Here is a 24,936-nt window from a genome sequence, read left to right as displayed (position 1 = left end):
TTCTATGGATACAGGAACTACATATATAGTTTGTATCTGTATATGCTCTATATCCAGTACAGTATATTACAGTACCTAAAATCCTTGTATACTGCACTTTATGTTCAGTTGATTTTCTACCACAGAAAATAATTTTCTTTCAATATCACATAGATGCCTGGCCAACCCTTCTCTCTAGAACTGAACTGGAAATTCAGAAAGCTCTGCTTCTGTGGTACTTGTCTGGACACACATTTAAGAGAGAAAAGGCCATAAAGGAAGGAAAAAGGAAGGAGAAAGGAAACAAGAGGGAAGAAGTGGTGGGGGATGGGGTGGAGAGGGAACTGAAGAGAGACAGAAAATAGAGATGGAAGTGAAGCCCAATCCTTCTAATTCTTACCTACCTCATTAGCAGCAAGAGAAATAGTACAGCTCATGAGCCGGTCAAAGGAAAAAAGCAGCATAGCTGGAAGTTGAATTTACAGTTATTATGGAGCCAGCGAAAACTGAGGAGCAGCCTAGAATGTAACTAGCTATTTAAAACAAAGATCTATTACAAGAGAGAAATGGGAACTGCACAACCTCATTGCTCACATTTTCAACACAAAATACAGCATAATTGTCCATATTCTAGTAGCTTTCCACATATCAGGGCTAGGAAAAATTGCTCTTCTGGATTTCTACAGGAAATAACTCACAGCCAAGAGGAGAAAGGGAATATTGTCTTTTCTGAGAGTATTTTCCTGTTAAAATCAATTACAGTTATGGTCAGATGTGTTTGATTTCAATCAATGTCAGTACTCACTGAAAATTAGAGGGACAATTAAAACTAAGTTGCACTTCCAAAAATTGATGTGCTTTTTTACTGCTGAATAATAAATATGAAATATTTTATATTTAATTTCTGAATCTTTTCTGGGACTACTCAATATTAATATATAAGCAATATTTAAAACCCTCCCATTGTCTCTTTCAGTAAGACCTGATTAACCAAGATAACTTTTACCCTCACAAAGTCAAATATACTAACAGCTAGCCTGCTCTGGTAATTGTTAGTCAGGCAAACTCTCATTGGCTTCAGCTGGATTTCTACCTGAGTAAGGGCTGCTGGCTTGGATTCAGTGGGGGAGAATGCTTTTTGTGCAGTCAAATGAAGATCTGAGCTATTTTAAAGATCATGTCAAAGTGCACTCTAACTCTAACAAAGCCACAGTATTTTATATTTCCCCCATCCTCTGTCCTCCAACACATTCTCCCCCACCTGCCACCCAAAGATATGTTGATCTGATGAAGTCCTCAAGTCTGAAAATTAATTTCTATTTATCATAGCAGCAGACTCTTACCTATGGGAGAACTTCTTTATATAATTGGGATCTGCTTCTGTAGTTCTTCCTCAGGCAAAAGCTCCATCAGGCTCAAATGGAAATGCTGGTTGAGTGAGGACTTTAAAGTGGTGGCTTTAGCTAAATATAGTAGAACATAGCCAAGAAAGCTGGATGGTTAACACCTTTGTACCAATCAACTGGTGAAGACGGTAAAAGGATATGTCCAACTGTACTTTGCCAGTTTTCTTCAGCCGCTTGAACACGCTGATTAAATTTATTTAGGATATCTCAATACAGGTAGCTCCATTATCTGACTAGTGCCTTTCAAGGAATAACTCTGATCTTGTAATAGCTGATGTAGCCAATAAACAAGGTCACAACATCCCATTACCTGCTATGGTAAATGTGCCCATTTCATTGAAAACAATAAAAGCAGATGATCTGAAATAACTTATTTCATTTTACTGCATGAATACAATTTTGAATTTAAAATGTCAATGAAATATTCACTCTCTAATGAGGGCAGACAGAACAAATGGATACATAGCTGAAGGGTAATGCACAGTTCAGCTTTTATTTTTTTGAGTTACAGTGGCTGTATTACTCACAAGTGGCAGAGCAGAGCCCCTCACAGGAGTGGAGTGCGTTTGATTCAGATTTCTCACTGAAGCAGAACATTACATGCCAATGCCCTCAAACATGTACATATCCCTCTATATCAAATAGCTACATTAAGAAAAGACATTCATCCAATGAAATAAAACTCATGTCACAGTTGGTATATGGATGCAACTTCATTCACTGAAATAATAGCTTTAGTTACAAACAGTGGCATATCCCCATCCAAAGACATGATTTTTAAATAAACCTATAAACACACTCTACATACAATATTTATATATTATATAATTATATACAACATATAAATATTATACACACGCACATCTGTTCAAATATACATGTGCATACACACATTACACAGAGTACAGGAACATACTCAGAATGGAAATGCCGTAAATATTTTTGAACTGAATTATAAGAATTCAGAAATTACTAATCAGTTTAAAATTGAGTTAAAAAACTACTCAAAGTGTCTTAAATAGCTCTGTTCAAGTAAGGGCCAGACTGACCACAATTTTCTGCTTGGCACTGTACTTCCCAGATTATGCCAGAATTTATGAAACAAAATATTCCACATGATTTGTCATTTCGCTGCTAACAAGAGCACCTCACAAAGTCCAAAGACATTTCAGAAAAATGCCACTTTTAAAGAACTGGATATTTAAAAAACATAACTTAGGTACCCATAATTGTAAACTAATCTTAAAAATACACATGCACTATAGCCCAAACCCTAAAACCTTTACTAAACCTAAACTTAACAGGGGATTTGGCTCTACACACCTACATTATTTAGTGGCATGAAATTGGGGTTCACAGTATTAATTGGAGATGAAAGAGAAGTATAGTGGTGTCCATTACATCATCAACCTTTATCAACAGAGACATCTGAGATACCATAGTTCTTTCCTATTCTAAGCATATGGAAAAATTGCAGAATTTCAGATGCTACTGTCAGCTATGGTGACTTTTAGTCGCAACTACTGTATAACTAAAACTGCACTTACCATTCAGTACACACTTGTTCTGGAGTGAAACTTGAAGCATTTCTAACAACAGTGCAAGGACTGCTAAGATTAGTCAATATGATTGAAAACTCAGGTACCAAAGTCTCACCAGAAATGGCTTTGTTAGAACATAGTGCAGTGCAGCAAAACCACATTATTTTAGCTTCTATGTTTGCTGGCCTTTTAATATTTAAATGTGTTACCTATTTGAGTTATAGATGTTTTTTAAAAGGTTATTCATTATTCGTATTCTGATAGAAGATGGAAAGGTTACTGGTACCTTGGCATCTCTTTAAGTGGTTTGAGTTGGCACAGAAAATCTGTACACTTAATAGCTGCAAGTATTGTTTTTTAAATAAGATATCACAGTTCTGACTAGAATATACACATCAGATATAGTCCACTTGTGTATTTTAGGATACTCTTATTCCCAACTGTACCACACTGTTTATCAAGTCTGTAATAAAGATCAAGTCAACAGATGTTTTAAAAAAATAGCTTCATAGTCTGGTAAAACCACATTTAAAATTTTGTAGTTTCTTTGCTTTTTCCGCCATACAACTGTGCAATTCCAAGCAATGTGCAGAATGCAGCATCGATTTCCAGTCTCTCTCAAAACTCTGTCACTTCTGTGCTATTAAACTGAGACAACGACATCAAGATAAAGTCTATCATAGGATTCCCTGAAACACAGAATGAGGAGTAGGCTGAGCAAACATGATCCTGGTAGGCACCAGTTGAACCAGGACAACTCTGTAAAACAAAACAAAAAATGCAATTTCAGAAGTTCATATAACATCTTCACCGTCGAAGCAATCAGGACTTAAATACTGGAAACTAAAAGTTTAACTGATGGTTTTAAGCTAGCTCTGCTCTAACAACAAAACAGTAACAATGTATGGGATTGAGAGGTGGATGAAATATTTTATGAGATGTTACGGATTTCTTTTTAAAAAACCTCAATACCATTAATTAATTTATTAACTTATTAATTCACCTTTCATAGATTCTAAGGCCAAAAGACACTATTATGATAATCTAGTCAGACCACCAGTATAACACAAGCCACAGAACTTCCCCAAAATAATTCCTAGAACAGAACTTTTAGAAAAATATGAGGAGGTTACTTACCTATATGTGGAGGTTCTTGAGATGTGTAGTTCCTATCTGTATTCCACTGAGAGATATACGCGTGGTGCCATGCACCTGGAGCTGGAGCGTTTCAAAGTAGTAGTGTCCATTGGTCCGCGCATGCACCCTTGCTCTGCCTCATGGTTTCGACCAAGGTGATATAGGGTGGGGCACACTGTTTGCACTGTCAGTTCCTTTGCCACTGCAAATGGAACAGATCTCCAGCAGAGGGGAAGGAGGGCAGGATTGGAATAGAGATAGGGACAACACACCTTAAAGAACCTCCAATTACAGGTAACTGGAAGTTCTCTTCTTCTTCGAGTGATGTACCCTATTGTATTCCACTGAGGGTGATTGACAAGCAGTATCTAGCTGAGAGGGTGCAAGGAAGAAGATGGCACTGTGGAATGGAGAACAGCCGCAATGAATGAGGCACCCATCGCAGAGTCTTGCTCTAGGGCATAATGGTAAGAAAAGATATGTGCTGAACTCCATGTGGCTTCCCTACATATGTCAGTCGGAACCCTGTGAGTCTCAGAAGAATGCTCAGAAACATGACCCGAAGGCAGCAAGTCCAAAGCTGGGGAGTGGGGTCTCTGATGAGGAGAATGCACGAGGAGACGTGGGACCTCACCTCATCTAGGTCAAACAGCTCAGGAGGACCAAGAGCTGACTTGAGCCTCCCTAGTGTCAGCAGCATGTGCTCCACAGACAGAGCTGGGGCCAAAACCAGGGCAGGAATGGAGGATTGCCTCTGAACCAATGATTCCCATGACTTTGGGGGTATCGATCCGGAAGGGGTACGCAGTTCGGTAACCAGGATCGGCGGATCCAAGGTTCTATGTGACTTCTTGTTGTGTTTACATGCCATGGAATGCGCCACTTTTCCGTGGCTAGAACCCATGGAGGATGCAGCATCCTTCATAGGTCTTGAGGAAGACTTACTGTCATGCTTATGCACTTTTCCTTGCCTCATGGCTAGGCCCCTGCACAGGGTCCGTAGTGCTGGTACCAACAGAACTGGACTGGAGCACCATGGTAGGAGGTGCGCTTCTTGATGCTCAGGTCAATATTCAGGGAGAGAGGGGCTCCCCAGCTGGATCCAACCGCGGCCTTATGGCAACATCTGTGAGGTGTTTCCTGAGATGGAGAGCCCAGCCTTCCTGGATATGGGCTGGGAAGGAGAGACAGATACTGCACCTGGATGCGATGTGGGCTTCGCCAAGCAGCAAAGGCAGCGCTGGTGCTAGTCACTGATGGGAAACGAGCGAGGGCAGGAAGTGCAGATCTTGAACTCTGGTATCTTTGGCATATTTCAGTACCCAGGTGTGGGTGCTGATGGGGAAGAGGGCAGGAAACCGGCAAAAATGGCTTCCCAAAATCCTTAAAGTCCTGAACTACCACTACCACTAAAACTACTACAAAAATAACAAAACACTAACTATACAAGAATAAAACAGTCTTTTCTCCTGAAATTAGGAAAGTGCGTCATAAGAGAAGAGAGAACAGAAGAGGCTCTGACTCAGATCATGCGGTGGTGAGAAGGAACTGAGGCCATGGTTGGTCTGCCTCACTCTTTATTGCTTCAGTCAAAACCATGAGGTGGAGCAAGGGTGCATGTGTGGAGCAATGGAAACTGCTATTTTGAAAAGCTCTGGTTCTGGGTGCATGCGTATAACCCTGAGTGGAATACTATAGGGACCATCACTCGAAGAAGAACCAATACTGATTTAAAAACAGTCAGTGATGGAGAATCCACCATGACCCTTGGTAAACTTTTCCAATGGTTATTTACTCTCACTATTAAAAGTTATAGACTGTTAATCAAGTCACCTCATAACCTTCTCCTTGTTAAACTAAATGGATTGAGCTCCTTGAGTCTATCACTATAAAGCATATTTTCTAATCCTTTAATCATTCTCATGGCTCTCCTCTGAACCCTCTCCAATTTATCAACATCTTTCTTGTATTGTGGAAACCAGAACTGGACACAGTATTCCAGCAGTGGTCAAAGCAGTGCCAAATACAGAGGTAAAATAATCTCTCTACTCCTACTCAAGATTCTCCAGTTTGTATATCCCAAGATCGCATTAGCTCTCTGGGCCAGAGCATCACACTGGGAGCTCATGTTCAGCTTATCCACCATGACATGATCCACCAGATCTTTTTCAGAGTCACTGCTTCCTAGAACAAAGACCCCCCCATCCCTGCAAGTATGGCCTACATTCTTTGTTCCTAGATGTATACGTTTATATTTAGCCATATTAAAACGCATATTATTTGCTTCTGCCCAGTTTACCAGCTGATCCAGATTGCTCTAAATCAGTGATCTCTGTCCTCTTCATTATTTGCCACTCCCACAATTTTTGAGTCATCTGCAAACTTTTCAGTGATGACAGTAGGGAAAAGAAAACCAACCTTAAACAGCAGTCTAATTGCTTCTTAGGACTTGTCTACACAAACAATTGCATACACCGTGGAAAGCTGCCATAGTCTAACTATTCACAAACACAATAAGAAATGCATCCGATGAAGTGAGCTCTAGCTCACGAAAGCTTATGCTCAAATAAATGTGTTAGTCTCTAAGGTGCCACAAGTACTCCTTTTCTTTTTGCGAATACAGACTAACACGGCTGCTACTCTAAAACAAACACAATGGTGACACATGTTAACCATTAATTAGAGCACTCTGATCTAGTCCTCACTGAAACAGAACTAGCTCAAAGTGTTCTAGCAAACTGTTAACACACATTGGCAGGGTATACCCAGCTAGAGCTGGATAGTTTCACACCCTATCATGCCGTGGTCTCGTTTAAGGGTTAGTGTACCCAAGTCCTTAGATTTCTACTGGCTAAAATATGAAAAGGATAATAAACAGCACTTTGATTATGCATCAGTTCAGCTACATAATTTGGATTGGAAAGCTAATTTCTCAACAGAAACTTTTGTGCAGTAAAACTATTAAAGTTATAAAGGTCCCATAAAAAACTCTCAAGAGACCTCTTTGTAACAATTAAATGTAATGGGTAAGAGCTCTTAAGAGCGTGCGTCTTGTAGGTTTGAAGAATCCTCCCCCCTGATCAATATTTATTAGTTTAGCCATTTTAATCAGAAAGCAAAGGCATAGCAATTCCCTTTGTTTTAGTACTTTGTCTCTGCCATAAGTTACTGAAGAAGCATCAGTTTTACTGGAGGATGGTCTTTTGCCTCATTCAGTATTTCTACAAAAAGAAAAGGAGTACTTGTGGCACCTTAGAGACTAACCAATTTATTTGAGCATGAGCTTTCGTGAGCTACAGCTCACTTCATCGGATGCATACCGTGGAAACTGCAGCAGACTTTATATATACACAGAGAATATGAAACAATACCTCCTCCCACCCCACTGTCCTGCTGGTAATAGCTTATCTAAAGTGATCATCAGGTGGGCCATTTCCAGCACAAATCCAGGTTTTCTCACCCTCCACCCCCCCCACACAAATTCACTCTCCTGCTGGTGATAGCCCATCCAAAGTGACAACTCTTTACACAATGTGCATGATAATCAAGTCGGGCTATTTCCTGCACAAATCCAGGTTTTCTCACATCCCCCCCACCCCCATACACACACAAACTCACTCTCCTGCTGGTAATAGCTCATCCAAACTGACCACTCTCCAAGTTTAAATCCAAGTTAAACCAGAACATCTGGGGGGGGGGGGGTAGGAAAAAACAAGAGGAAACAGGCTACCTTGCATAATGACTTAGCCACTCCCAGTCTCTATTTAAGCCTAAATTAATAGTATCCAATTTGCAAATGAATTCCAATTCAGCAGTTTCTCGCTGGAGTCTGGATTTGAAGTTTTTTTGTTTTAAGATAGCGACCTTCATGTCTGTGATTGCATGACCAGAGAGATTGAAGTGTTCTCCGACTGGTTTATGAATGTTATAATTCTTGACATCTGATTTGTGTCCATTTATTCTTTTACGTAGAGACTGTCCAGTTTGACCAATGTACATGGCAGAGGGGCATTGCTGGCACATGATGGCATATATCACATTGGTGGATGTGCAGGTGAACGAGCCTCTGATAGTGTGGCTGATGTTATTAGGCCCTGTGATGGTGTCCCCTGAATAGATATGTGGGCACAATTGGCAACGGGCTTTGTTGCAAGGATAAGTTCCTGGGTTAGTGGTTCTGTTGTGTGGTATGTGGTTGTTGGTGAGTATTTGCTTCAGGTTGCGGAGCTGTCTGTAGGCAAGGACTGGCCTGTCTCCCAAGACTTGTGAGAGTGTTGGGTCATCCTTTAGGATAGGTTGTAGATCCTTAATAATGCGTTGGAGGGGTTTTAGTTGGGGGCTGAAGGTGAGGGCTAGTGGCGTTCTGTTATTTTCTTTGTTAGGCCTGTCCTGTAGTAGGTAACTTCTGGGAACTCTTCTGGTTCTATCAATCTGTTTCTTTACTTCCGCAGGTGGGTATTGTAGTTGTAAGAAAGCTTGACAGAGATCTTGTAGGTGTTTGTCTCTGTCTGAGGGGTTGGAGCAAATGCGGTTGTATCGCAGAGCTTGGCTGTAGACGATGGATCGTGTGGTGTGGTCAGGGTGAAAGCTGGAGGCATGCAGGTAGGAATAGCGGTCAGTAGGTTTCCGGTATAGGGTGGTGTTTATGTGACCATTGTTTATTAGCACTGTAGTGTCCAGGAAGTGGATCTCTTGTGTGGACTGGACCAGGCTGAGGTTGGTGGTGGGATGGAAATTGTTGAAATCATGGTGGAATTCCTCAAGGGCTTCTTTTCCATGGGTCCAGATGATGAAGATGTCATCAATATAGCGCAAGTAGAGTAGGGGCTTTAGGGGACGAGAGCTGAGGAAGCGTTGTTCTAAATCAGCCATAAAAATGTTGGCATACTGTGGGGCCATGCGGGTACCCATAGCAGTGCCGCTGATCTGAAGGTATACATTGTCCCCAAATGTGAAATAGTTATGGGTAAGGACAAAGTCACAAAGTTCAGCCACCAGGTTAGCCGTGACATTATCGGGGATAGTGTTCTTGACAGCTTGTAGTCCATCTTTGTGTGGAATGTTGGTGTAGAGGGCTTCTACATCCATAGTAGCCAGGATGGTGTTATCAGGAAGATCACCGATGGATTGAAGTTTCCTCAGGAAGTCAGTGGTGTCTCGAAGGTAGCTGGGAGTGCTGGTAGCGTAGGGCCTGAGGAGGGAGTCTACATAGCCAGACAATCCTGCTGTGAGAGTGTTGGGTCATCCTTTAGGATAGGTTGTAGATCCTTAATAATGCGTTGGAGGGGTTTTAGTTGGGGGCTGAAGGTGAGGGCTAGTGGCGTTCTGTTATTTTCTTTGTTAGGCCTGTCCTGTAGTAGGTAACTTCTGGGAACTCTTCTGGCTCTATCAATCTGTTTCTTTACTTCTGCAGGTGGGTATTGTAGTTGTAAGAAAGCTTGACAGAGATCTTGTAGGTGTTTGTCTCTGTCTGAGGGGTTGGAGCAAATGCGGTTGTATCGCAGAGCTTGGCTGTAGACGATGGATCGTGTGGTGACATCACACGATCATCAGAATGAAAACTAGTGACTGATTATATGATTTGAAAGTGAGACACAGAGGCCTAGAATTCTACTGCACTTTAGTTGGACTGACAGTAAAAGATGTATGTAAATCAGAGGAGAAAAGACTGATTTAAAAAAGGAAGCATTTTTATTACAAAATCATTTTTCATTTTCCAATGGATTTTTCTTTTGGTAACAAAGCCAGTAATTTAATCAAATGGACATTGATCAAACCTTAGAGATCATATAAATGATCATGCTTTTAATAATTTGAGACACTGCATCATTGAGAATGCATTATCTTGAAGGTAACAGTGTAACTTACTGCTTCTTCCCTTGGAAAAAAAAGACTACAGCTTATGCTTTTTCCATGTTTGCATTCACGTGTATTTATTGACATCCTTTCTGGAAAAAAGTACTAGAGTATTCTAAATTATGGTCCAAAATCATGATTTTTCCAACATGTTACTGCCATGTTTTGAGGTATTACTGTAGAATACTATAATAATTATTTTTAGTAAAATGACCTCAGACCCATTGATTTGGCACTATATACTGTATCCTTATACTCAATGGAAAATGAATTCGTAACAATGGACTTTATCATTTAGAAGTACAGTACACTGAAAATATTTCAAATTTGTTTTGTTTCATCTTGCCAACTCACTTGTGAATATTGGAAACAATCATATTTGTGTTAATGCAGTTCACATCCACTACTATTCTCAATATAGATTTGATTGAATCATTGCAATTTGAACGAGTTTCCTAAACAAACATCAAATCACTTTTAACTGGTAGATACAGGCCCATTGTTGAAAAACTGGCTTTTAATTTTCAGGCCACAAATGTAGTTTAGATTTCTATCAGCTTACACCTACAAAACAGTAGTTAGAAGTTAGAATGAATTTACAATTATTCCTTTTTACAGTTAATTGTAGGTAGAAACCCAGAGACTAAGTTGAGACATCTGAAAGTCTGGCCAATAATTTAATATTCTTAATTTCAAAATACAGTTTACTGTGAAGTTTGCCACTTTCCTCTTGGCTAGGAACATAACATTTTAATTAAGAGATGTCTTGACAATTATACTTAGAATTCATATAAGATTTTATATTTACAAAGCAAACTACATACATTTTGGTTGAAAGTATTCTTCTTGTACCACGAAAGAAAAATTAACCTTGCTGATCTCTACATATAAAAATAGCAATTTGTAACTTTAAAAAGAAGAATTAGTGAGGTTGCAGGGTTTTATTCTAAACTTATCTAGGTTTTCATATTGTTACCATAGTAACTCGTATCTAAATGCAAATATAATCTGCAAGATATACCACTCAAAATTACAATGACACATTATGTGACCAAATAAATAATACACAAGAGATGAATATAATAAAGGAACTACAAAGAATTTGTTGGAAATATCAACACAAAGGACTACCTTAGCATATTAGACCACTACACATCATCTACTGCAGTATTCTGACTCAGAGCAGTGGCCAATATCTTGTGAAGATAACTCCCTCCCACCATCAATAATTCACCCAGCCATGTGTTCAATGATAAACATTGTGGGGACAGAGGAGAAATTCTTTTCTGCCCACCACCGGCGAGCAGTTTATACCTTGAAGCATGAGATTGGATTAGCTTTATTCTTTTATCTAGAATAGCTACAAATGTTATTAATGGCCAGAACATTTATCCAGTTCTTTGTAAAAATCCAGCCCTCATGTTTATCTCAATAGCTTCCTGCTGCAGTGAGTTCTATGAAAAGTCCGGATATCTGTTTTTTAACTAAAGGATTTCATTCTTCAATTGGCATGCATGTAAAGACAAACAATTACAAGTCTTTTTTCCCACTGATGTGCAGGAGATTTATGCACAGAATTAGCATTAATGGGAGTTCGGTATGTAAATCCTCCTCCCACTAGTGCCAAAATAGACCCCTTATAGAATGTCTTCACAGAGAATTACATTTAGTAAATAGCTCATATTTCTTACCTGTATGGTAAAATGTGAGAAAAAACAAAAGCACTCCCATAAACATGTTACTCAAAAAGGTGACAACGCCACACGTAATTCCTTCTGGAACAGGGTAGACCGTCTCCACGAAAAGCTCAAAGAATATAGGTATGCTACTATTCAGGAATACTCCCAGCAAGATACAGGATGTGTATAATGTAGCTACAACAAAAACCAAAAACAGTGGTTTAGTTTCATAGTAGCATTTTGCTATCATATTTCAAACAAAAGATGCCCATGATATTAATGCTTCAGTAACTGGAAGACAAAGGAGAATCAAACCTATATTTACCTCTGTGCATCATATAGGGTATAATGTCTCTCTGATAGTAGTCAGCATTTATTTTTGGTTTGATCATTTCAGCAATTTTTATTTGGATACAAATTGAATTCCTGAAGATACATTGAGTGATTTGGAGTACGTTTACCAAATATCAGAAAACAGAAAACACTGGAAAAAATATTTATGCAAAGAAACATCTAGGCTGAGTTACCTCCAAAGTGAACAATAACTGTTTTATACTCAGTTAGAGCAGAAACAATTACTGTACTGAATCAGACACGAACTGGAAATTAACATTTTGACTCTCAGTTCCAAAGGTCAGAACTAATTTTTGTTTTCACTTTCCAGACAAATAATACTAATGATCTACCAGCTACTAAGGCATTGCAGGATTAGCCTCTAGTTCGGTGGTTCTCAAACTTTTGTACTGGTGACCCCTTTCACATAGCAAGCCTCTGAGTGCGACCCCCCCCCTTATAAATTAAAAACACTTTTTTGTATATTTAGCACCATTATAAAGCCTAGAAGCAAAGCGAGGTTTGGGGTGGAGGCTGACAGTTCACAACCCCCCCTCCCCATGTAATCACTTCACGACTCGCTGCGGGGCCCCGACCCCCCATTTGAGAACACCTGCTCTAATTGAAAAAGCAGATCATTTGTCATTGCAGGACTCCAATTTTTCATCCCAGATGCATAATATTAGAATATGGCAATTTCTTTCATTGGCTGGGGTATTTTGTTCTGTAACTTCTGATGTCACTGCACTTCTTCCAGTTTCATGCTAGTATAGATATTTTAGCTAGGAAATCTAGATCTTCTAAAGCTATGCAGAAATAAAACATTTTTCTTTTCATTCAGTAACACATTAAGGATCCAAATCAAGAAAGCACTGATTTCAGTGGGACTCAGTCATGTGCGTAAGAGCAGTCCTGAATAATGATGGTTTTCTAAACTGGAGTCTCAGTGACATGAAGAGACCTATCAAAGGAAAAGCAAACGTAAGGGAAAGAGTTACCTAGAAGAACTATTAAGACCGAAAAGAACAAATAAAATGTCTAGAATATTTCTTGGAGGTTCTATAAGAGCTCCGGTGATATGAAAAGAAATATCCTTGGGATGCAAAAAGTCACCCAAATTGCTAGAAAAAGATTTCCAATTTGAAGGTATCTTTACCCTGTGCTGTGGCAGAAGGATGATATATGAAATCTGAAACTATACTATATTAAAATATTTATCATGGAAAGTGGAGAATTGACAAAGCTGTGCTTCATCTTAAATTAAGCATTGCTCAATCTCTCAACTGAGAAGTTGTTAGTAAGCAGGAGACTTTTGGTTTAAAAAATTCACCATTTGTCAAAATGTGAGGTATAATGAAAGGCAGAAAACAAGGCCTTAGGAGATACAGTAGAAATGCCTATTCATCAGTTCAATCATTTGATGCGGTTCTCTGCCAAAACACAGAGACATATTTCTTTCCCTAGAGCAGGGATTTTGCCTGGAAAAGGAGAGGGAGGAGGGGAGCAGAAAAGGCTGCCAGGAAGATGATATAGTGGCAAAACTTTGGAAGGAGACTGTTCAAGCTGGCCTCTATATTTGTTTTTAACAGGCTTGGATATGATTGTCTCTCTCTCTTTTTAAATATGAGAAACTGTAAAAGCTTTCCCAGCTCCTGTACAATCTTTTATAACCAGCTGGAGGATGAAAGTCAGGAACTGTTCCAAGATAAGTTCAGAGTTCTCAAAGAGTGAGAACAAAATTTAGTATCCTGAAGCCAACAGGCTCTTGTATCTGAAACTGAATGAGTAATTCTCCTGCCATGATATCCACAGATTCTGCTGCAAGCTCTCATTGATACTTTGAAGTTAGTAAATCTCTTGCAAAAATCCTGGTTACATCTAGTAGCACAGCCTCTTGCTTTCACACTTCCCTAATCCCTGTTAAATAAACAGCAATCATTGATTCAGTTTTCTAATTTGTAGCTACTTATTTGAATCTTTTTTGGTACCAGAGGCAAAAAGGGATCTGGTAGTGGCTTCTGAAGCTGCAGTGTCAGAATAGAAGACAACAGAGACAGGTCTTTTCTCCCCAAAAAAACTCAGCTGGATAAATCTGTGGACACCTATTTAGAATTAAAGTGAGATTCTCTAATACTTTCCAAAGAGAAAATACACAAGGAACTAGTAACTATTGGAAAAAACTTCAGATGGTGAAAATACATTAGCCATCCTGTGTTTGAGAAATTTTGCCCCAAATTTTAAATACTTGCAATTTAGCCAACCAGTTCTCATTAACTTTGAGAATTGTGTTCCTACACTATAGCTTCATCTACAGTATAACTATGTCTTGCAGGGGTGTGAAAACTCCACACCCTGAGTGACATCGTTATACCAACTTTAACACCGACCCCCAGCGTAGACAGCGCTATGTTGGCAGGCGAGCTTCTCCCGCTGACATTGCTACTGCCTCTGACTGAAGTGGGGTTATTAAGCTGATGGGAGAGCTCTCTCCTGATGGCTTAGAGCGTCCTCACCAGACACACTATAGCAGTGCAACTGCACCAGTGTAAATGTGTAATGTAGACCTGCCCTAAATCTCAAACAACTCTAAGATGGAAAAGAAATCAATCATTGCTAACTGAATAGTGCACCAGTGTTGAACACTAAGGCACAAGCTACATGACTTGGGAGGCTCTAATATAATCAGGTTTGCCCCAGGATAAGCTGTACTTGGCAAGACAGAGATTTGTCCAGCAGAGGACAGAATGAGTTTGCTATAGTGAGTTCCTATGGAATTACAAAAGGTCCTAATGTTGATTCTGCTGGAGAAAAGGATGGCATGCTAAAGTAACTAAGAGAGCCCCTGCGTTTGGCGGCAAAAAGCTCCAGCTCCTCTCATAAGCACCATGTGGGGTGGAGTTGTCTACAGAATTTTCCAAATAGCACCTTCTTATTCAACTAATCTATATCCTGTATGTTTTCCAAGCCACATTGTTTGCTTTTGTGACAAACACACATTTTTATATTACAGTGAGCAATGCAGAGTCAACATATCACCTTGAAAGACATTCACCCTCAATCACCACAGCATTATCCAAGATACTGGTGTATTTCCTTATTAGAGTAGATAGCATTGCATTTTTCTATTCCAACGGCCTATCTAAGTAGGAACTTACGTGGCCCACACTGCAGCAGTAACTGTAGGAAAATGCTTCAGTATTTCAACATGCCATCATTTGGCATCTCTGAAAATTAGTATTTTAATGCTGGCAACCATCACATAGAAGTGCAAAGTGGGTTCTTCTCTTCCTCATTCACCGATACCGAAAGTGTCAACAGTACTGACTTCAGAATCTTTACTGCTGTAGGTAATAGTCATAGATAAGGCTATGAGTCTGTCACGGAGGTCATGGAAGCCATGGATTCTATGACTTTCCGGGACCTCCAGGACTTCTGCAGAGGCCAGTGCGGCTGGCTTGGGGGCAACCTGAGCAGCTCAGGTGCACCGACCACTGCTGGGCCAGTCTCGGGCCACCGCACCCCTCCCCCCACAGCAGGAGTTTGGGTATGGGAGGGGGCGCAGGGCTGATGCAGGGAGTTGGGCTTGGGGTGAGGGAGGGGGTGAGGGCTCTGGGTGGCGGTTACCTCGGAGAGAGGGGACGGGGAGAGAGAAGGCTCCCTGGAAGCAGCAACATGTTCCTCCCTCGGCTCCTAGGCAGAGGCGTTGCCAGGCCGCTCTGTGCACTGCCCCTGCAGCTCAAACTGGCTGCAGTTCCCGGCCAACGAGAGCTGTGGAGCAGGCGCTTGGGGCAGAGGCAACATGCAGAGCCCCCACGGCCGTGCCTCCGAGTCTGCCTAGGTAGGGGCTGTAGGGACATGCCGGCTGCTTCCGGGAGCTGTGCGGAGCCGAGTAGGGAGCCTGCCAGCCCCGTTAGCCCCCACCTCTTCCCCCCAGCAGCAGTGGTGCCTCCATGATACCCGCTGCCCCAGAACCCCCACAGCGCTCCTTGGCTGCCCCTTACCCCAGAGCACCCAAGTTTTAGTAGGATGTATAGTACAAGTCACGGACAGGTCACGGGCCATGAATTTTTGTTTACTGCCTGTGACCTGTCCATGACTTTTACTAAAAGTACCCATGACTAAAACAGCCTTAGTTATAGATCATATTTATATATATCCTCTTCAATCAGAAAGCTCTTGGGACACTGCATAAACACTTAAATATAATATATCATAAAACACACGCACTTTAAAATCTTAAAAAATACTAAAAAAGCCAAAGCAAGAGGATCAATATTAAAGGCAGAAAGAACAGGGTGTGTTGTAGATCCCTGGATGAATGTAGAGGACTTGCAGTAAGAAAATATAGCTTTTAACTTGTGAACTAAGAAAAAATGGATGTGGAAATGACAGTATTAAAAATCTGGAAGCCTCCAATAACATATTTATAATCACGTTTTTAACTGTAATCACACTTTAATGACAACATTTCCAAGTTATGGTTGTATAAAGCATCTAAAACTCCTGAGTGCTGGAAATATAATAAATAATTTTACTGTATCAATTCAGCATTTAAAAGTAACAAATCCAATTTGGTTGACTATATAGAAAGTCATAAATAAAATATACAGTGCAAGAAAAATTTATTGGAAGAAGTCAGATAAATGGTAATCCAAAAGTGGCTTTGGCCTTTTATTTAACATACTGTAGTGAGTACAGTACCTAAAATACCAGCTCAAAGGGTGACAAAGCTGCTATGGCAGGGTGAGTGCCAGCTATTAAATGGAGTCCATTTACTTCTCATAACAGGACTTCAGGCTGCATGATCATTAAAGGTTCCCATGATTTTTTTATAGTTTAAAAGAACTGATGTTAAAATTACACTAAATGCTTTTTCAATTAAGAAACTCTGACTACCATCAATGGTGCAGAATGCAGACAAGTGCAAGTACCACCAGAAAAGCTAACATTTCTTCCTCACTCCCTTACTCCAAAAACAGGGTAAACAACTAATTCATGTCTGCTTGGATAAAAATACACACCAGAACTGTACTTCATCTGCATGACATATATCATATCAGAAGAGCACTTGCCCTTTCTTATGAAAAGCAATTAACTGGGAAAAGAGCAGTGTGCTAAGACATGTGCTTAAGCCAGTTACATTAGCAAGCTCGAGTCATTAAGAAATAATAAAATCTTTTTTTTTTAAAGCAACTGTGATAGAGTACTTGGTATTTTTAGGATCTATATAGATCTCTTTGTATATTAAGCAGCTATTAACTAACATACTAACATAAGAATGGCCATACTGAGTCAGGCCAAAGGTCCATCTAGCCCAGTATCCTGTCTTCCGACACTGGCCAATGCCAGGTGCCCCAGAGGGAATGAACAGAACAAGTAATCATCAAGTGATCCATTCCCTGTTGCCCATTCCCAGCTTCTAGCAAACAGAGGCTAGGGACACCATCCCTGGCCATACTGCATAATAGCCACTGATGGACCTATCCTCCATGAATTTATCTAGTTCTTTTTTTGAACACTGTTATAGTCTTGGCCTTCTCAACATTCCCTGGCAAAGAGTTCTACAGGTTGACTGCGTTGTGTGAAAAACTACTTCCTTTTCTTTGTTTTAAGCCTGGTGCCTATTAATTCCATTTGGTGACCCCTAGTTCTTGTGTTATGAGAAGGAGTAAATAACACTTCCTTATTTACTTTCTCCACACCAGTCATGAGTTTACAGATCTCTATCATATTCCCCCTTGGTCGTCTCTTTCCCAAGCCGAAAAGTCTCAGTCTTCTTAATCTCTCCTTATATAGCAGCCGTTCCATGCACCTAATTATTTTTGTTGCCCTTTTCTGAACCTTTTCCAATCCCAACATATCTTTTTTGAGATGGGGCGACCATATATGCACGCAGTATTCCAAATGCGGGCATACCATGGATTTATATAGAGGCAATATGATATTTTCTGTCTTATTATCTATCTCTTTCTTAATGATTCCCAAAATTCTGTTCTCTTTTTTGACTGCTGCTGCAGTGGATGTATAGACTATCCACTATAACTCCAAGATCTCTTTCTTGAGTGATAACAGCTAATTTAGACCCCATCACTTTATATGTATAGTTGGGATTATGCTTTCCAATGTGCATTACTTTGTATTTATCAACATTGAATTTCATCTGCCATTTTGTTGCCCAGTCACCCAGTTTTTTGAGATCCTTTTGTAGGTCTTCGCAGTCTGCTTGGGACTTAACTATTTTGAGTACTTGAGTAGTATCTGCAGCATCCGAAGCTTTGACACTTACTGTATGCATAGCACACATGGTTGTGGTTTCCATAGTTCTCATGTTTTCTGATCTGCCAGATCTGCCACTTCAGTATGAATAGCATAGGCAGAATGTTCATCTAAAGCACTGCTGATTGGGCTGCCTTTGGTTGGGCACTCTCCCAAAGGTTAGCATGGCACTGCCTCAGTGGATGGGAGCCCTAACCAAGATTCTTGTTTGAACCATGTAATATTTAAGTTTGAGACACCACCAGGCCAGACAACGCTCCAGTGTCCATTCCAATCACACCTACTAGGGAGGAGAGAATGATATGCCTCGATGATAGTATCACGGTCAGAAAAAGTATAAAGGACAATAACTAACTGTGATTAGGGATCGACATCTCTCATAAAAGGTAAAAAAAATGGCTCAAGGTTTGATTTCTTGGTTTCAGAACTGGTATGGGAATACTGCTTACAAGAAGACAAACATTTCCCTGTTTGTATATCCCAGATTTTCCAAAACCATTTATTGATGGGGCAGATGTATGAGCTTATTTGGTTATCCGTTACTATAAATTTCCCTGGCAAGAAGAAAGAATTGTAATAGAGCAGTGCCCCCTGCCCCCCCGCTTACCCTGTCCACACCCCCTGCCCCCTCCAGAGCTGGGAGTAGGGCTGTGGCTCCTTTGGTGGGGGGGGTAGAGGGGGGGCACAACACACAGATGGGGTAAAGGGGCCAGGGCCACAGCTGGGCTGGGGGCAGGGCCGGAACAGAGCAGGAAGCAGATGGGGGTTGGCCTCGGCCACACCATGCCCCCCCAAATGTTCCTCTCGCCTCAGAGCTTGGGGACCTATAGAATAGAGGAAGTGGAAGTGGTAGCCATTTAGCTATTCTCAGCTGGGCTTAAAACATAGCAAAACTGGTCTCAATCAGCTCCTAGAATATTTGCATTCCAGGAAAGTCATGAAATGTATATTAACTGCCTCCTCTTACATGACACCCTCTCCAGAAGTGGTTCACAGACCAGATGCTCATTCAGTCTGGAGAAGAGAAGACAGAGGGGACATAACAGTTTTCAAGTACATAAAAGTCTGATACAGGGAGGAGGGAGAAAAACTGTTCTCCTTAACCTCTGAAGATAGGACAAGAAGCAGTAGGCTTAAATTGCAGCAAGGGCAGTTTAGGTTGGACATTAGAAAAAACTTACTGTCAGGGTGGTTAAGAACTGGAATAAATTGCTGAGGGAGGTTGTAAAATCTTCATCATTGGAGATTTTTAAGAGCAGGTTAGACAAACGCCTGTCAGGGATGGTCTAGATAATACTTAGTCCTGCCATGCATGCTCGACTAGATGACCTCCCGAGGTCCCTTCCAATCCTACAATTCTATGATCTTGATATCCACTGTCTTCAATAGACTTTGAATCAGGCCCTTAGTGTCGGGGAATGTCAGGCATACTGCAAGTGAGTGGTGCTGTCCAAGCTTCCCCGAACCACTATTATCTATTCCTGGGGGAATTCTGTGGGACTGAGCGCCCACAGAAAATGGACTGCCCCCTACAGAATTCCTGTGCTTCCCTGCAGAAAACGGCAGGGAAGCCAAGGGAAGCCGTGCCCGGAGAAGGGGGATGACAACCATAGGCAGTTTTGGGGGGGACTGCCCCCCCAAACAGAGGCAAGGCATGGGAGGCTCAAGGTGTAACGTGCCACTGCCCCACCTCATTTCTGCAAATGCAAGAGCTGTCCAGCTGAAGTAGGCTGTGTCTCTTGGCTCTGCTGACTCTGCAACTGAACGTTGCCTCCTGGATCCTAGTGCCAATCATGCTCCTCTTCTATGTGCTGGGAGCCTTTCTGTATTCTGGGCAACAGTGAGCGCCAGCGATGAGGCTGGGTAAGGGGGGGCAGGGGAAAATGAGGGAAGGGGGAAAGAGGCAGTGGGGAAGGAAGGGGGAGTGGAATAGGGTAGGAGGAAGGGAATGTGCAAGTTGGGGGAGAGGGATGAGTTGAGGAAGAAAAGGGGATAGGGGAATCATGGCGGGAAGCGGAAGCCTGGCATGCGGCGTCTCCTCGGCAGCAGCTGGGGCTCCCCCATTAAGCAGGCACATTGAACCCTCACCCTAACATGCCCTACCCCCCCTAAACCTGGACCCCCCCATACTCAGACCCCCACCCCACTGAGCCCCAACCAGCTGCACCTGGATCCCCACTCCATCAAGCCCCCCACACTCAGACCCCCACTCCACTGAGCCCTAACCAGCTGTACCTGGATCCCCACCTCATCAAGCCCCACTCCCTCATCACCCAGACTCCCCGCACTGAGCCCCCCACACCCAGACCCCCCCACTAAGCCCCATCTCCCCACACCCGGACCTGCTGTTCCCCAACCACCTTCACCTGAATCCCCTGCAGAGTCCTATTGCCCCTGTACCTGGAACCCCCCAATGAGCCTCTGTGCATCCAGATATCCCACTGAGCGGCCCACACCCAGATTGCCCCACATAGAAACCTCTCACCCCACACCTGGATCCCCCCACACTTGGATCCTGCTGCCCTGAGCCTGCCCACTCACACCTGGTGTGCCTGGTGCAGAGGAACAGGGCCCCGGGGTGTTTCTGGGGCAGGCCTGGCCCTTGCACTATGTCAGGGTCAGGTGCTGCCTCGCTGCCAAGTCCCTATAGCGGGGGAGGTGGAGGCTTCAGGGTGCCCACCTCAATACAGACAGTGGCCTGTGCTCCCCACTGCCATGCTGGAGCCACATTTATTTATTGACAAATAATATTTGCAGAATGTTGCAGAATTTTAAAATATTGTGTGCATAATTTTTATTTTTTTTGGCATGGAATTCCCTGAGGAGTAATATATCCTGACCTCCAGTACCCCGGTTATTCCAGTAATGGGCCTCTTAGGAGCAGAAAAACTGCACCAAATCATGTAGAGGTTTCTATGGATAAACAAGGAGGAGGGTAGCTCTAAACTCATTTTCTCTTGGGACTCAACACAGAATTTAAACAGGTCTTTAGAGATCTAAGGTGTTTCTAATTTGGCAATCATGCTAGAATCCAAGTGCCAAGATGATAGGCTGGCGCCTCACTTAGATGTCTGTTTTGTCAATTTCACTGAACTCTGAAAATGTATTGAACGAGAGAAATTCTGACCCAAAAATCACACCCTGCCACAGTTTTAATCAGTTTGTTAAAGTAGAACAGCAAAACTTCCTTATAACTTAATTCCTATCCTGAGCAAGGATAAGAACAATAAGGGAAGTAGCCAGCTTTAACTTTTCTGTAAGAAATGTGGCCCATTGTGAAGCAACATAACTTTTATTGTAATTTGTTTAACAGAAGCAAAGATAAAAAGGAAGGATTTCTCTTTAAAGTACATTTATAACATTAATATAGGTTTCAGAGTAACAGCCGTGTTAGTCTGTATTTGCAAAAAGAAAAGGAGTACTTGTGGCACCTTAGAGACTAACCAATTTATTTGAGCATGAGCTTTCGTGAGCTACAGCTCACTTCATTAATATAGTTCATTGAATGGATTTTCATTCCTGTGTGTGCTTAGCAAATTCTTATATCTTGATATAGTTATGGAAGTGACTGGAAATCTGATCGAATTGGATTTGCTCCCAACATTCCCCAAAAGAAAAGCAAGTAAAACTTGTGGTTAAAGCTGAAGTACAAACTTTGAGGAGCTAAAAATTGTATGAACAGGTAAGTGATCCTTCAACTAAAGAGTCGAGATCATGAAATAATGGAGGCTTCATATTGCTGAGTTTTCAGATCTGTTACATTTATAAGTATATTCTTGAAATGTTCCTCACTTCAGATCCAAACTGACTTTTCTGTACTTGCTTTTCATTTTTGATAATCATAATAATAAACTTAACCTTTACAAAGCACTTTTCATCGGTAGATCTCAAACTACTTTAAGGAAGGCAAGTGTCTTTGTCTCCAATATTACAGATAGGAAAAAACAAGGGACAGATAGATGACATAATTTGCTCAAAGTCCCACAGGAATAAAAATCTAGTTCTTCAGAGACCCTAGCAACTCTATGATCACTGGGCCATGCTGCTTTATTCACATCAAACATACGCTTTTTATGGTAAAGAAATTATTCTAATCATTTTACCCTTTGTGCATAAATAATTTTCTAGCCTCTCTCACTGTGGTTGTTTCTTCAATATTATGGCCTATATTTGGGTAGAGAGATGTGTTCTTATTTGCTGTAAGTTTTAATTTATTTATTTTTAATTATATTGCATAATTTAAATTCAGTTGTTGACACCATGGATTGCCATGGAAATCTGACTACCTGATGCCCAGTGTGAATAAAGATTTTGTAAAAGGAAATTCTGACCCAAAAATCTTAAAATATTGTTGAAAATACTGATAAATATTAGAAATGTATTGATATTTTTTGCATAAAACATTGAATCTGAGTCATATGCAACTGGCGTTACTTACCAATTCTTAGAAAGTGTTAGTATTTATATCCATAGGTATTATCAGCAACACAAAGTGGCAAGATATTGAAATTGTCATTGTGCCATGTTATATAGTTATCTTGGGTCAAAATACCCCATTTTACATTAATTAATGTAATGAGCTCAATACAAAGCAAACTAACAAAGCATTTGTGATAAATGAAGGGTGGGACCCTCCCTTTTACGGACACCCAGCCAGCCAGTTAGCTACAAAATCCATTAGTAGCTGTTCTCTACTTGCTTTACCTGTAAAGGGTTAACAAGTCCACAGGTAAAAGAAAGGGAGTGGACACCTGATCAAAAGAGCCAATGGGAGGGCTAGAACTTTTTAAAATTGGGGAACAAACTTTCCCTTTGTTGTTGTTCTCCGGAGAGAGGAGACACATAGCAGCAATGCTATAAGAAGCTTTAAGCCAGGTATGGAAATCATCAGATCCCACCTGGAACTACTTATCTGAAACCCCAGATATGTAAGTAAATCAGGGAATGTCTAGGAAGATGCAATTAGGGTTATTTATTTTATTTCTTATTGGCTTGTGGACTCCTCTGTGCTAACCCCCAAATGCTTTTGTTTTGCTTGTAACCTTTAAGCTGGACTTCAAGAAAGTTATTTTGAAACTTAATCCTTATAAGTGGTTCTTTTTAAATCTAGCAAAAAGCCTAAGTTCCAAATGTATTTTCTTATTTTTTTTGTTTTTAATATAATTCACCTTTTTAAGAACAGGATTGAATTTGTGTGTCCTAAGAGGTGTCCATAGGTTGTTTAATTAGCTGGTGGCAACAGTTGATTTCCTTCTCAGCTCTTCCCCGGAGTGGGGGTGAAAGGGGTCGAGGGTACCCCAACTGGGAGGCATTCCCAAGTGCGCCTTCCTGGGTCCCAAGGGGTTTTTTGCACTTGGGTGGTGGCAGCATCTACCCATCCAAGGTCAAAGAGAAGCTGTAACCTTGGGAGTTTAATACAAGCCTGGAGTGGCCAGTATTAATTTTTACAATCCTTGTGGGCCCCCACCTTCTGCACTCGAAGTGCCAGAGTAGGCAATCAGCCTTGACAGCACTATTCTAGCACAGACAATGGAAACAACTATTTCTTAGAGTTCAGTGTGTATACAAAACTGTCTTTGGAACTCAATGAAGAATTTAGCTTAGTATAATTTAAATAATGTTTATTAAAGTTTCTTAAAAGAAAATTCAAGCTTTCTTCAAGTGTATTGTAATCAGTTATCATTCTTATATATGTTTCCAAATATGCTTTCATGTCAATTCTGCTGAAAATATCATTAACCACCACCCCCGCCCAATAATGACAGAAAGCAGAAGTCCTGCTGTATAAAAGGAAGAAAAGCCTTTTGAATAGCAGCCTGATCATAAACTACTGTCAAATAAAGAAAACATGAACTAGTCATTGATTTTTAATATCAATGTTAAAGGTCTCTAAGCAATTAAATTTTGTAAGAAATCTCTTCAGATGATGTCATGCTTATTTAAAAGGAATTAGGGCAATATTTTATAAGCAAAACCACGTTGCTTTGACCCCTTTTTCAATATATTAACACCATCTATTAACACCATCTTCCTCCCTATTTTAGCTAGAGATTTATAAAATTGCTACACATATTGCTGATTGAAAGTTGGTTTAGACAGTAGTGGGTGAAATTTTTCAACTGAAACCTTTTATCGGCCAAGAATGCAGATTTAGTGACAGCAAAATGTTTCACAAATTCATGTCAGTTTCATCTAGCCCTAACCCTAATCATTTAAAAAAATCCAAAAATTTGACAAGTTTCATTAAGATGTTTTCTGTACAAAACATTTCATTTTTTATATGAACCAACTTTTTTTTGTAAAATTTACTTTTATTCTATTTTTTAAAATGCAAAAAGTTAATAAATAAAAAAAAGTTTAGCTTTTGACCATTTTGTCGAAAAAACAAATTAAAACAAAAACAAAAACACACATTTTGTTAGACCCAAAACATTTTCCAGCTTTTGAAACTGCCAACAAAGATTTGCTCAGTTCCTCTACTCAGATCTTAAGGGCCTCTTTCTTTCACTTCACTTTAGGGAGAATAACCATACCTAACAACTACTTCCCCTTAAACATGTCATGAACCAGTCTAGTGAATTGAGCAGAAGTCCTAGAGCTCCAGAGTTTTAGCTCCAGCTCTATCAATTCCCTGGTGTTGGGCTGGCCAAGCAGTTTGGGACTAAATTTTCAAAAACTTGGTACACAAATATAGTCATCTGAGTACTTATTTTGGAAGGCCAATGGGAG

General features: G+C 40.7%; 1 protein-coding gene across 6 annotated transcripts in view; it reads right to left on the bottom strand.

Moving 5' to 3' along the window:
* SLC49A4 (solute carrier family 49 member 4) overlaps nt 1-24,936 on the bottom strand; it is a 195,508-nt gene that overhangs the window by 41,677 nt on the left and 128,895 nt on the right. For 2 of the 6 annotated variants that reach the window (XM_048869815.2, XM_048869811.2), the window contains 2 exons: nt 11,611-11,793; nt 1,853-3,685 (listed from right to left, as the gene is read on the bottom strand). In XM_048869815.2, coding sequence (XP_048725772.1) covers nt 3,570-3,685; nt 11,611-11,793 — 299 coding nt within the window. In that variant the 3' untranslated portion in view covers nt 1,853-3,569. Of the gene's footprint in view, nt 1-1,852; nt 3,686-3,710; nt 4,266-11,610; nt 11,794-24,936 lie in introns of those variants that run through there. The other 4 variants (XM_048869813.2, XM_048869817.2, XM_048869812.2 and 1 more) reach the window with 4 other exon arrangements.

Source organism: Caretta caretta, chromosome 11 (assembly GCF_965140235.1).
Source record: "Caretta caretta isolate rCarCar2 chromosome 11, rCarCar1.hap1, whole genome shotgun sequence".
NCBI lineage: Eukaryota > Metazoa > Chordata > Testudines > Cheloniidae > Caretta > Caretta caretta.
This window is presented reverse-complemented; position numbering and strand designations above follow the sequence as displayed.